General features: G+C 35.9%; 2 protein-coding genes across 8 annotated transcripts; one reads left to right on the top strand and one right to left on the bottom strand.

Annotated features, from left to right (window-relative positions):
* Positions 1 to 808: 808 nt before the first annotated feature.
* Positions 809 to 5,391, top strand: LOC140973545 (tubby-like F-box protein 8). Of its 7 annotated transcripts, none has more exons than XM_073436434.1 (6): positions 809 to 1,208; positions 1,539 to 1,589; positions 2,361 to 2,720; positions 3,315 to 3,402; positions 3,945 to 4,077; positions 4,571 to 5,391. In XM_073436434.1, exons 3-6 carry the CDS (start codon positions 2,373 to 2,375, stop codon positions 5,286 to 5,288), a joined length of 1,287 nt encoding a protein of 428 aa, XP_073292535.1. In that variant the 5' UTR covers positions 809 to 1,208; positions 1,539 to 1,589; positions 2,361 to 2,372; the 3' UTR covers positions 5,289 to 5,391. The 7 variants fall into 7 exon arrangements, with proteins under 7 accessions (XP_073292535.1, XP_073292536.1, XP_073292533.1 ...); XM_073436435.1 differs by having other exon boundaries at positions 2,292 to 2,720; XM_073436432.1 differs by having other exon boundaries at positions 2,250 to 2,720.
* A 407-nt stretch (positions 5,392 to 5,798) lies between these two features.
* LOC140973544 (bZIP transcription factor 12-like) lies at positions 5,799 to 9,493 on the bottom strand. The gene is made up of 4 exons (XM_073436431.1): positions 8,606 to 9,493; positions 8,423 to 8,494; positions 7,661 to 7,690; positions 5,799 to 6,227 (listed from the first exon to the last, which is right to left on the bottom strand). Exons 1-4 carry the CDS (start codon positions 9,245 to 9,247, stop codon positions 6,147 to 6,149), a joined length of 825 nt encoding a protein of 274 aa, XP_073292532.1. The 5' UTR covers positions 9,248 to 9,493; the 3' UTR covers positions 5,799 to 6,146.
* Positions 9,494 to 11,242: the final 1,749 nt, after the last annotated feature.

Genomic DNA, 11,242 nt, shown 5'->3' with positions numbered 1-11,242 from the left:
AAATCACCATCGCAAAATATTTCGTTTAAATTCGCTCTCAAAAATATTAACTGAACTCTCAAAAGTCCTCCGTTTTGCTAATAATCGTCTACCGGTTAAAAATACGGTCCAACGTGTCAAAATAATGCAAATGGATCATTTCGAAATTTTCATATCAATTGCATCATATATTAAATAATTAAAATAATCATTTAAAAAAATATTTATCCTTAACTGTCACCGGTCTCCGTTCTTCATTCGAGCGTGAAATATTGTTAAAAGCCTTATAACATGCAATCTTAATGAACCATGTCATAAAAACACCTATTAATGTCACAATCATGCATTTAAAATAATTTAATTAAAATACATAAAAAATTTGATAACTTACATGCATGAGGTTCACGTGGATCTTCAAATTTTTGAGACGTTACACACATTGTGTATACCTGAATCCTAGTATATAAGAAAGAAAAGCTCTTGAACGTCTAACATTTTTTTCGAAAACATTATCATGAAATCACTAGATTTCCATGAAACCAACAACAATAATATTATGAACATAAAACTAAAACTAAAACTAATTATCTTTAAAAAAAATCTAGGACATAAGAACCATTCAAATAATTTTTTCAAATTGAAAAAAATATTATATTTTATATTAATAAATGAATATTTAGACAAGGCATGCTCCTAGCATAAAGTAAACGAAAAGTCAAGAAAATCCTTGCTTCATAGGCTGCCTTCGGTGACGTAGCTGCCAAATAGATAAACTACAGTACACCACACCATTCAGACCATAAACCAAACCAAAAACTGAACAATATTAAACCATTCAAAGACTTTTTCTTTTACTGTTTCTCTCTCACACACATATATGATGTAATATAATACGATTAATTATATATATTTTATATTTTAATTCTCAAACCCCATTTCCAATTCATTTCTTCATTCTTCCTGCTGCTTTGCACTTGGATTGAATACCATCTTACGGATCCTCTTTCTATCTTTCTTTATCGCTCTCTTTTTTTCTGTGTGTGAAGAAGAGGCTGATATGTAGTAAATACTTGTGTAATTATGTGTATTTAATGAGTCTGACCCACCTTTTCGTTTTCTTGATCTACTTCTTTCTGTGTTTGAAAATTTTGGTTGAATGATATCTAGATACATGTGCTTGTATTTATCTCCCGCGGACTTGGGCTTTTGAGGCTTCTTGGAACTTTGAGGTACAGATCTCTGATTTCATAAGCTTCAACTTTGATTTTTTTGGCGAAGGTAGGTGCTTTTGTGTCTGAAGTCAAAATGGTCCATTTAATTTTGGCAAATTTAAAATTTTCTCTTAATAAACTTGTTTGGCCTAGAGATTGTTGAAATCTTGGTTTTGGGTTGGGATTTTGCTTCTTGGGTTTAATTTTTTCTTCCTGGGTCTTTCGTTTTCTTTTAATTTCTATGCGGGCTGTTTTTTCAAGACTTGATTTTTGTGGATTTGTTTTCTGTCTGAGGTTTAACTTGTGAAATTTTGGTTAGGAAGTTTGTGTGTTTTGTTGTTCTTGCAGATCTCTCTGTAAGATATTGAAGCTTTTCTGCTTCCTACCCCCTTTCAGCAGGTTTGTGACATGATTGCTGTCAAACCTTTCATGTCTTTTTCAATTTTCCATTTCATTAAGATCTCTGCAAAATTGTATTACTGATAGACTGTAATTTGAGTTTAATTGTTTTAAGTTTAGTTCCAGCTTATCATCCTGAAAGATCCAAATAGTGTGCTTGTGTTTCTTTCAATTGGCCTTTGTTCATTGTTCCTTTTTAGATTTTTATGCATCATACCACTAATTTGGGTGGTTTAAGTTTTGTATTGGGCAATGCTTGATAAAATTTCTTATTCAAATTCTACAAGTTTTGGCCTTTCTAGATAATTTTTGGCTTTTGTGTGGAGGTATTTGATTGGAGATTATAGCTAACCAGCAGAAGTATGTGTTGTTTTACTGGTTGATTCTTTGTTTGTCCTCTTCAAATGGAAGTATGGAAACTAGCTTTATATTAAATCTAGGAAAAGCTGTGTACTATTTTGATTTGCTTGTATTCGTGGTCCATGTGAAGCAGTCCTTTTCTACTTCATCTTCATCTTTTTTTTCTTATTTCATTTATTTGTTTGTTTAGTTTCTGTACTTATTTTCTCTCCATGATTAACCTTTTCATTTATTTTTTCCCTTTTGTTTTTTGCTATGTGTTTTTGTCTCTGATAAATATTTCTTGCTGCTCATTTACAGCCGAACAAATGAGTGGAGGGGCCTATACCTATAATTTTTCAGAATAAGATTTATGTTATAAAGGATCAAGTAACCAAGTGATACTGTTTGCAATCTGGTCTTTCTCACCAGTTTAGGGAATCAATGTCATTCCGAAGTATAGCTCGAGACATAAGAGACAGTTTTGGGAGCTTATCTCGGAGGAGTTTTGATGTGAGATTGTCTGGTCATCATCGTGGTAAGTCACACGGTTCGTTCCATGACTTGGATGATCAGCATTTGGTAATCCAAAATAGCCGCTGGGCTAATCTGCCTCCCGAGCTACTATTTGATGTGATTAAAAGGTTGGAAGAGAGTGAGAGTGCATGGCCTGCTAGGAAGCATGTGGTTGCGTGTGCTTCTGTTTGCCGATCATGGAGGATCACGTGCAAAGAAATTGTTCGAAATCCTGAATTTTGTGGGAAGCTTACTTTTCCAGTTTCATTGAAGCAGGTAACATTAGTCATTCTGTTGTGCCTTTGTCTTGTATGAGATTGATGTAACATGTTCGTCTTCAAGATAGGGGTGAAAATGAGTTAAAGCCAACTAGACAAAGTCTCAAGCTTCATATGAAAAAGCTCAAGTTGGACTTGTGAGTTGGGTTTTTGTGAGCTCATCTAACTGGATTTGCTCGAGAGTGTGAGCTCATGTTTAAAACTAATAATAAATTTTTATAGAATAATATGTGTGTGTGTGTGCGTGACCATTGATTTTTTATTTGTATTATTAAGGTTTAAAATATTTAGAAACTTGCAAGCCGGCTCACAAGCCTATGAACAATTAAAGTAAAGCTCAAGATCATCAGAAAGAGCTTGAGTTAAGCTCAGTTAGCTTGAGATGGAACTGCTCTACTCCCCCAGTCCCCATAAACCCTAATCCTTCTACAACTATGTTTTTTCACCCATCAACTAACCTTATAACCTAGTATTTGTACAATTGTCTATTTTCTTAAATATTTGTCAGTACATCTGCAGTTCTGATATTATAAATAACTCGTACTTACCTTTACCTTAAGAGACGCTGAATCTGTGTTTTTCCCATTGATAGCCTGGGCATCGTGATGGAACTATCCAATGCTTCATAAAGAGGGACAAATCTAATTTAACATATCATCTTTTCCTGTGTCTCAGTCCTGGTGAGTGTCCTCTTGACGTTTATTCAGCTTTCTTTGCACTTTCTGTGCTTTTTTAATGGTTTTCAGTTCCTTCATTGCCAATTTATGTTGGTTCAAACACTTATTTACCCTCATTAGTAGGGGTGCTTAATGTTTCATATATTACAAATCTACTCTCTGCTCATGTAACTTGATGAATCGTGTATTATTTACTTTCTGGGTCCAGATTAAAAAGGCCATCCAAAATCTACTCTACGTTAGTTTATAATCCGGACATTTTGTCTATAATTTATGACTTTATAAATGCATTAGAAAGTATATGTTTAACTTATTTTCTTTTCGCTTTTAAAGCTATTGAATTGCAGTTTCTTCCGAAATTATGTCTCTCCGTGTGTCTGAATTGTTTCAATACTCAGGGTCCTTTTATAATTTTCAATGACCATGGAAAAGATGCTTTAACCACAAAATTCTAAGCAGTGATGTTACTAGTTGAATCTGATTTTATGCTTAATGTAGTTCTGCTGCATGTGGTGAGCTCAGAAATTTTCTGCATCAATTTTCAGCTTTGCTTGTCGAAAATGGAAAGTTCCTTCTCTCTGCAAAAAGAACTCGCAGAACAACATGTACAGAATATGTTATCTCAATGGATGCGGACAATATTTCTAGATCAAGTAGCACATATATCGGAAAACTTAGGTACACTTGCCATACCTTAACTCTGAATCTTATATATACAAGTGAGTGTGTGTCTTTATATAATTGCTATACTAGTAGTTTTCTCGTGAATACCACATTCATTTTTCCACTCATGTTTTAGGCGGACATGTCGGCCTTTGGAGGAAAACCTTAAACATGATTTTTGTTCTTTCATGTGAAGGCTCTATTAGGTGTCATCACGTCTCGATATTTAATTTCATGTGTAGATTCTCCATTTTTTGTGTACAACAAAATTCTTGATTGATGGCAATTTTAGAGATAAGAACTTTGGCTCTTGTTCTTGAAATTTTTTTTTGAACTAAATCTATGAATTTGTAAAATACCTTGTTTATACCTACGAGTATTGACTTCTATTGTACTTTATGAGTATTTTTTTTAATCAGCTTCTTGTGCTTCTTTTGTGTGTTGCTTTAGTGTTGCATTTTGAACTATGAGTTTTTTATATATGGCTTAACTTCACTTTCTTGCGCAGATCAAATTTTCTCGGCACAAAGTTTATAGTTTACGATACACAGCCTCCAAATGTGTGTTCACACATCCCTCCGCCCGGGATAACCAGCCGCAGATTCTATCCTAAGAAAGTATCTCCAAAAGTCCCGACGGGAAATTACAACAACGCCCAAATCACATACGAGCTAAACGTGCTTGGGACACGTGGCCCACGTAGGATGAACTGCGTTATGCACTCAATACCCATGTCATCCCTTGAGCCAGGTGGAGTCGTCCCTGGACAACCAGAACTCCTTCGAAGACCCCTCGAGGACTCTTTTCGGAGCATCTCCTTCTCGAAATCTCTGGACCACTCCACTGAATTCAGCAGCTCCCGGTTCTCTGAGATTGCAGGGCTGTCGAATGAAGATGACGACGACAATAAATTGAGACCCTTGGTTCTGAAGAACAAGTCCCCCCGATGGCACGAACAGTTACAATGCTGGTGCCTCAATTTCCGAGGGCGCGTGACTGTCGCATCGGTGAAAAACTTTCAGTTGATTGCCGCCACACAACCAGCAGCAACGGCACCCCCACCGACCACCTCTCAGCCGGTTCAATCCGATCACGACAAAATCATCCTCCAGTTCGGTAAGGTAGGAAAAGACATGTTTACCATGGATTATCGATACCCGTTGTCGGCTTTTCAGGCTTTCGCGATCTGTTTGAGCAGCTTTGACACTAAATTGGCTTGTGAATAAGAGAGGAGACAGATTTCATGGCTTGCTGTCAATTGAACTGCGTAATAACAGTGCCTGTAACCTTTCTTTTCTTCGTTAGAGGTGATTGATGTGATTTGTTTCTAACCATTTTCTGTCTTGTCAAAGGATTCTGTAGAATCAGGATATTGAATCTTGGTTTTCTTCATTTTCAATTTATATCTTCTGTTCAATGCCAGTTGCTTGAGGTGAAATGCCTCCGAGTATTCAAAACTTGAACCAAACCCGAACCAAACCGATTTTTTTTTAATCCATCTCCGTTTGAGTTAGCATTTAAAATCAAAAATGGGTTTGGATCAAGATATAACATGAAAAAAGATTTTACTAAAAATATGAACTGAACTATCTAGGAGTTGGGTCCGTTGAATTTTGGTTCAAGTTGATAGAGAATGATATTCCCTTAAAATTTCGGGAAAATATCTAAATCTCCTAAATTCTGTCTTTTGCTCCTTAAAAGCTTATTACACATGTATAATAATATAAATAAATAAATAAATAAACAAAATATTATTGAGAAAAAAAAAGTATATCTAGACTAAAAGCGAAATCATAATAATCAGAATATGGGATTAATATCATAAAACTATGCCCAGCTTCATCTTACCTACAAAACCTACCCATGCAAATTAAATAATTACATAAATTTATGCTAATGATCTCAACGGCAATAAAAACATAAATATAATCAACCTATAGTTTTAGTTTTAACTAGAAGATAAATATAAAAGAGACCAGCTCATGCTCGAACGTCTACTCGCGACATTACTAAAATTCCACGAACTCGTTACTTTCATCCATCTTCATCCATCATCATTGACCATAAGCTTTGAATATGATCGTTTACCAGTTCATCGAATGAATTCTACGCAAAACTCTTGGAGGCCTTCTTTTCTCCGTAACTGGAATTAGGTTCTCCATGAGCTGGTAAATTTTGAAATAAGAACCAGTACGTACGGTAAGTTGGCAGTAAAGCTTTGAATGGAAACATGGTTATCAACACAAAGACAAATAGAACGTGTATAAACAATGAGACAATGAGTGATGAAACCATAAAGTCGTGAAAGAGAACTACAATCAAGCTCGAAAACTTTACTGGGAACCAAGATGGGGTAAGGATTGTATAGTTTAAGGTGAGACAACTGCACTGACGAAGAAGTTTGTTTCAAAAAATCACAAAACAGAACAAGGGCTATAGCAAATATAAAGAACTGAAGAGGTGATTAGTTTTATTGGAGGAGAACTAAAGATGCCATCAATTCACACTGAAGAATAGTTTTGCATATCCTATTATACAAACTTTACACGTAACATTTCAGTATCACGGGTAAAATAAAACTAAGAGATGTGGCAAACACGTATATATGCCTAATTATGAAAGATAAAAGTTAGTACAGACAGGCAATACTTCACTTAAGCACATTTTTACAAATTCTATACTATTCAAGAACGGAAATTAGAAGCATAAATCTAGTCTTGCGTTAGTTGAAATGGATAAAAGTTATTATTCCTCATACACAACCATGCAGAATGTTTCTAAGATGAGAATCGGTCTTGCACAAAAAGGCAGATCTCATCAAAGTTCCTTTCCCTTAAGAAGTATATTCTTTCGCACGGTATCAATAATCTAACTTAAAACAAGAACACTTCTTTATGGTAGTCCAAAATAATCTGTTGGAAGCAACATTACCATTACTTCCTAGACCACCGTACGTTTTCAAAAACTTGAAGTGCGTTGTTATACTGTAGCATTTTGGCACAAAAGAAGACTTGCTTTGTCTTAACTCTTACATAGCCCATTTATTATGCCTAGTCAGTCAATCGTGTTTAGAGCTACAATATTCAACTCTCAAGTCCTAGTTCAGTATAGAGGTAAAAGATATTCAAGATTAATAGAAAAGGACATATTGGAGTTCACTAGCATCTCTGGGTCGAAATCATTTCATGAGTTGCAGAATCAACTAGATTCGGTTTTTATTAATTTTGGGTGGTGAATCTCGAGATCATGAGATTCATATCATAAGATAATGTTCATCTAAATGCATTAAGAATAACAGTATAAAATTACCATTACTCGACCTATATTACCAGATGACAGGAAATTCCATTAATTCTAGTTTCCTAGACAAATATGTTTGCTGAAATAAACGACCAACTGTTAATTAGTAGTAAAACATCCAAGTGCCAAGGAAGAAGATGAAACAGAAACCAAAAGGCAGAGCAATTTCATGTGACCGAGATCCCTAAATTTCAGCAAAAATCTAGAGGAAACAAATGGGCAAAAAAATAAATCTTCGGAACGAAGATACAGAAGCCCGTAACTGTCACACAATTTAGTAGCATTAGCAAAGCCGTACCTGTTTATATCGCTGCCTCTTCAATTCAACCTGCAAAATGGATGCCATTTATTTACAAAATTACTCAAAATGTTTAAAAAAAGACAGATATTAACGACAACATGTTAAGAGTAGACAGAAGTATCCATAGCCAAATAACACGATCTGCAAAGTAAGAGTGCAGTGTGTTTCATAGCCAGTGATTACTGAATGACTTATGAGAAGTAAAGAAAGAATAACAAATATGTGATTCCTGCGTCCACGAGGAGATGCAAAACCAGTGCCATCCAACAGTGTTTGAAGTTTGAGCCAGATGATCAAATGATAAGTCAACACAATTGATTTCAAAATGTAAACATCATAAAGAAAAATAGAAATGGTTCACAACATACTATTAACTGCATATCTTAACAGTAAATAGTACTCGGGGGTGACTAGAAAACAGGCACACATTAATTTAGTCTAGCTAAGGTTGAATAATTTATATCCTAGTCCAAGTAATTAAATATCAATCTATGTGGAAACGATTCGGACTCATGTCCGATTATACTCTAGATTGACCTAGTGCAGTTGCTACTTGCCTAGTCATAATCGCTTCAAGTCCATCACATACCGATATTTCAACTATTGCTTCTTAACATATTACAAGAATCAACCATTCTCCTGTTTCTGAAATAATTTCACACCCACAATTATCACAAAAGCACGTAATAATTTAATCCAACAGAATTCAAATGGAAATAGCTGAAATCTGATTCAAAATCAATCTATAAAAAATCATACCTCTTCTATCAAAAGCTCCGAGTTTTCATCCTCTAGTTTTGTCACCTGTGACTCCAACTCCACGGTATAAGCCTAGCATCAAATTCAATCATAGGATAAAAAAAATTAAACTTTTACCGAAATCAAGAAGAAATTAGACGATCAAAATTTTAAAAAAAAATACAAAAGGAGATATAAAGTAACCTGTTTTCTCTCCCTGGACCTAGCGGCCGATTCCCTATTCTTGATCATTCTCCTCTGCTTCTGCTGAGTGGCCTTGTCCAGCGGCGCCTCCTCCACCGTCGCCCTCCTCTTCCCTCTGCCTCCGCCTCCGCCCACAGCAGCCACCCCATTCCCGAACTCAATTCCAAACCCTCCCGCACCCATGCCATTCTGCACGCACACAACCGGGGCAAACTGAACCGCCGGGACCCCTGTTGCAGAACTCATCATATCCATCTGCGGTTGCGGCGGCGGAGCCGGAGCCATCTTCACCGCCTCCGAGACCCCAACATCCTCCTCATTCACCACCCCGGCCTTCGCCAGAAAAACCTCCAGCGTCATCGCCGGCTCCCCAGCCCCGGCGCCTCCACTCACAATATCCCTCCACACCTCGTCCACCGTCTTACTTCCATTCTTCATACCCTCACCGGAGTTGTTCACCGGCGCGAAAGAATCAGAATCTGAGTACATATTATTGAGTATATCCTCCATGTTCATGGACCCGAATCCCCGACTGTAATCCGATTGAAGATTTGCAGCGGAATGTAAAGCGGGAGACGAGGTCTGAGCTGGCAGATCCGGATTGGGCGGTGAACTCGAAGCCATCACCTTTGAATACGCCATTTATGTACAGCTTTACCAACCTGCCGATTAAGCCGGAATTCAATCAGATATCTCTCCAGAAATTTATATCTCCGATTAAAAATTACGACCCTTTTCGATCATTTACATGAAGAAAAAGAGAGAAATCGAAATCAATAGCGTTGGCGTCCGGTTGAGTTAGAATTTAATGCTTACAAGTTATGGGTTCAGTTAGCCAAGAAAACCCGAAAAGGATATAAAAAGAAATGAACACAAAAGCAGTGGGGTGAATCGGCTGCTTCTGCCTGTTACATCAAGACTTTTTCAGCTCTTGCTCTGTCATTAAAAGATTCCATTTTCTAAATCAATATATTTTCTCGAATTAATAAATATTTTACACGGATTAATTATAATTTATTTCAAATTATAATTATATTTTCTAAATAAATGGAATAATTATTCACTCATTTGTATGTTTAAAAGCTCAAATATTTATATCTATTAATGTACCTCTGAAGGTGTTGCGTGTTTGTAACGTTGAAATAATGATTAAAATATGATAATGATGTAACCAGAAATTTCACCTTATGTTCGGTCCGATGAGCTCTGTCTTGCGATCTCCTTGGTTTGGGTCTGCAGCTAAAGACTGGTGCAGGTCCACATAGACGAACAATAGTTAGGGGTGCCGAAGATGTTTTCGATATAGCACCTCCGACATTTAAGTCAGTACTCGAACAAAACTTAATGGTGCAGAAGAGTAGTTCTAATTGAGAATAATAAGTGAATGAATCAAACAATAAAGCATATGTAGAGCCCAAAAAAAAATCAGTACACGTAAATCTCATGCATTGTTTAAATTGTTAAATCACTTATTCAAATTAAAAAAATGAGCTTTAGCCATGCATGACTTATTTAAAAGTATTATTTTAAATTATTTATGTTTATGTGATGCATGTTAAAATATTTTTCGAGTTTCATGTTTCAGGCGATTATTCGATGCGGGATCGAGGAAAAGACCGGTGACGATTTTGGCAATTTAAAATGTGGTATTTTATTTTAAGTTGAGGACGAGGCATTTTAAATAATTTATAGAGTTTTAGTATTTTAAGAGCCAAATATATTGATTAGGTGATTTTTATGATGAGAACTTTTAATATTTAACACTTGTGCGAATTATTTTAAATTGAGGGATTTTATTAAAGTTTGATGAGTGTTAGTATTTTAATTAGTTGTTAATTATTTAATTAAGCAATAATTTCCCCTAATTTAACTACACAACTCACGCACATACACACACTTTTACATGCCTACACACACACACCCCATCCCCTTTGCACTTTCATTTTTTATTTTTGAAGAGCAAACCTAGGGTTCCTAAAGCTAGGGTGCAGCCGCCCCTCTCTGAATTTTCCAACGAGCTTTCGTTGATTTTTCTTGAAGAAAATCGCGCCACGTTCGTCCCGGATCAAGCCTCGCTTCCTTCCCGCTTCGGTATCGCCGTTTCATTAAAGTTTATCATCTAAAAGGCACGTATAATCTCTCTTTTGTTGCGTCGATCATGTCATATTATGCGTTGCGTTATTTTATGCGTAAAATTCATGTATGATGTTCATAGTTTAAGCGGATAATTGATTGGATCGATTTTGAAGGAAAATTTTTAGATCTAAATCACGTTTTTACTGTTCTTCTTAAAACTGCGAATTTTCAGTCGAGATTTTGAGAAAACTTTTAACACAAAAAATGTATAACTTTTTGATATCTTCGATTTGATATATGATTCTAAATTTTTGGACAAAAATTGAGTGAATTATGGTGTTTTTTGTGGGACTGCTCAAACTGCGTTTTCAGAAAAATATGATGTTGATGCGTTCTTGAAGTTTAATGGTTGCAGGCTTCGTTGGGGATCGACGGATTATCTTTGCTGCATCTAGGTATATTTAGCATGACGTTGGGATGTATATTGGGGTGTCATTTCACGTCGTTAGGCTCTTGAGAGAACGAGTAGTAGTGTAAACCATTTTCTGTCAAAGGTTTTGT

The sequence above is a fragment of the Primulina huaijiensis genome, chromosome 3, assembly GCF_012295235.1.
Source record: "Primulina huaijiensis isolate GDHJ02 chromosome 3, ASM1229523v2, whole genome shotgun sequence".
In the NCBI taxonomy this organism is placed as follows: Eukaryota; Viridiplantae; Streptophyta; class Magnoliopsida; order Lamiales; family Gesneriaceae; genus Primulina; species Primulina huaijiensis.
This window is presented reverse-complemented; position numbering and strand designations above follow the sequence as displayed.

Excerpts from the sequence above, each read along its gene's own strand:
- LOC140973545 (XM_073436437.1), top strand. The coding sequence starts at position 2,373 with ATGTCATTCCGAAGTATAGCTCGAGACATAAGAGACAGTTTTGGGAGC. Across the intron at positions 2,721-3,314 it reads TTCCAGTTTCATTGAAGCAG|CCTGGGCATCGTGATGGAAC; the intron begins GTAACATTAGTC and ends TCCCATTGATAG. Across the intron at positions 3,403-3,944 it reads TTTCCTGTGTCTCAGTCCTG|CTTTGCTTGTCGAAAATGGA; the intron begins GTGAGTGTCCTC and ends ATCAATTTTCAG.
- LOC140973544 (XM_073436431.1), bottom strand. The coding sequence starts at position 9,247 with ATGGCGTATTCAAAGGTGATGGCTTCGAGTTCACCGCCCAATCCGGAT. Across the intron at positions 7,691-8,422 it reads CGGAGCTTTTGATAGAAGAG|GTTGAATTGAAGAGGCAGCG; the intron begins GTATGATTTTTT and ends TCCATTTTGCAG. Across the intron at positions 6,228-7,660 it reads AGAGGCAGCGATATAAACAG|CTCATGGAGAACCTAATTCC; the intron begins GTACGGCTTTGC and ends AAAATTTACCAG.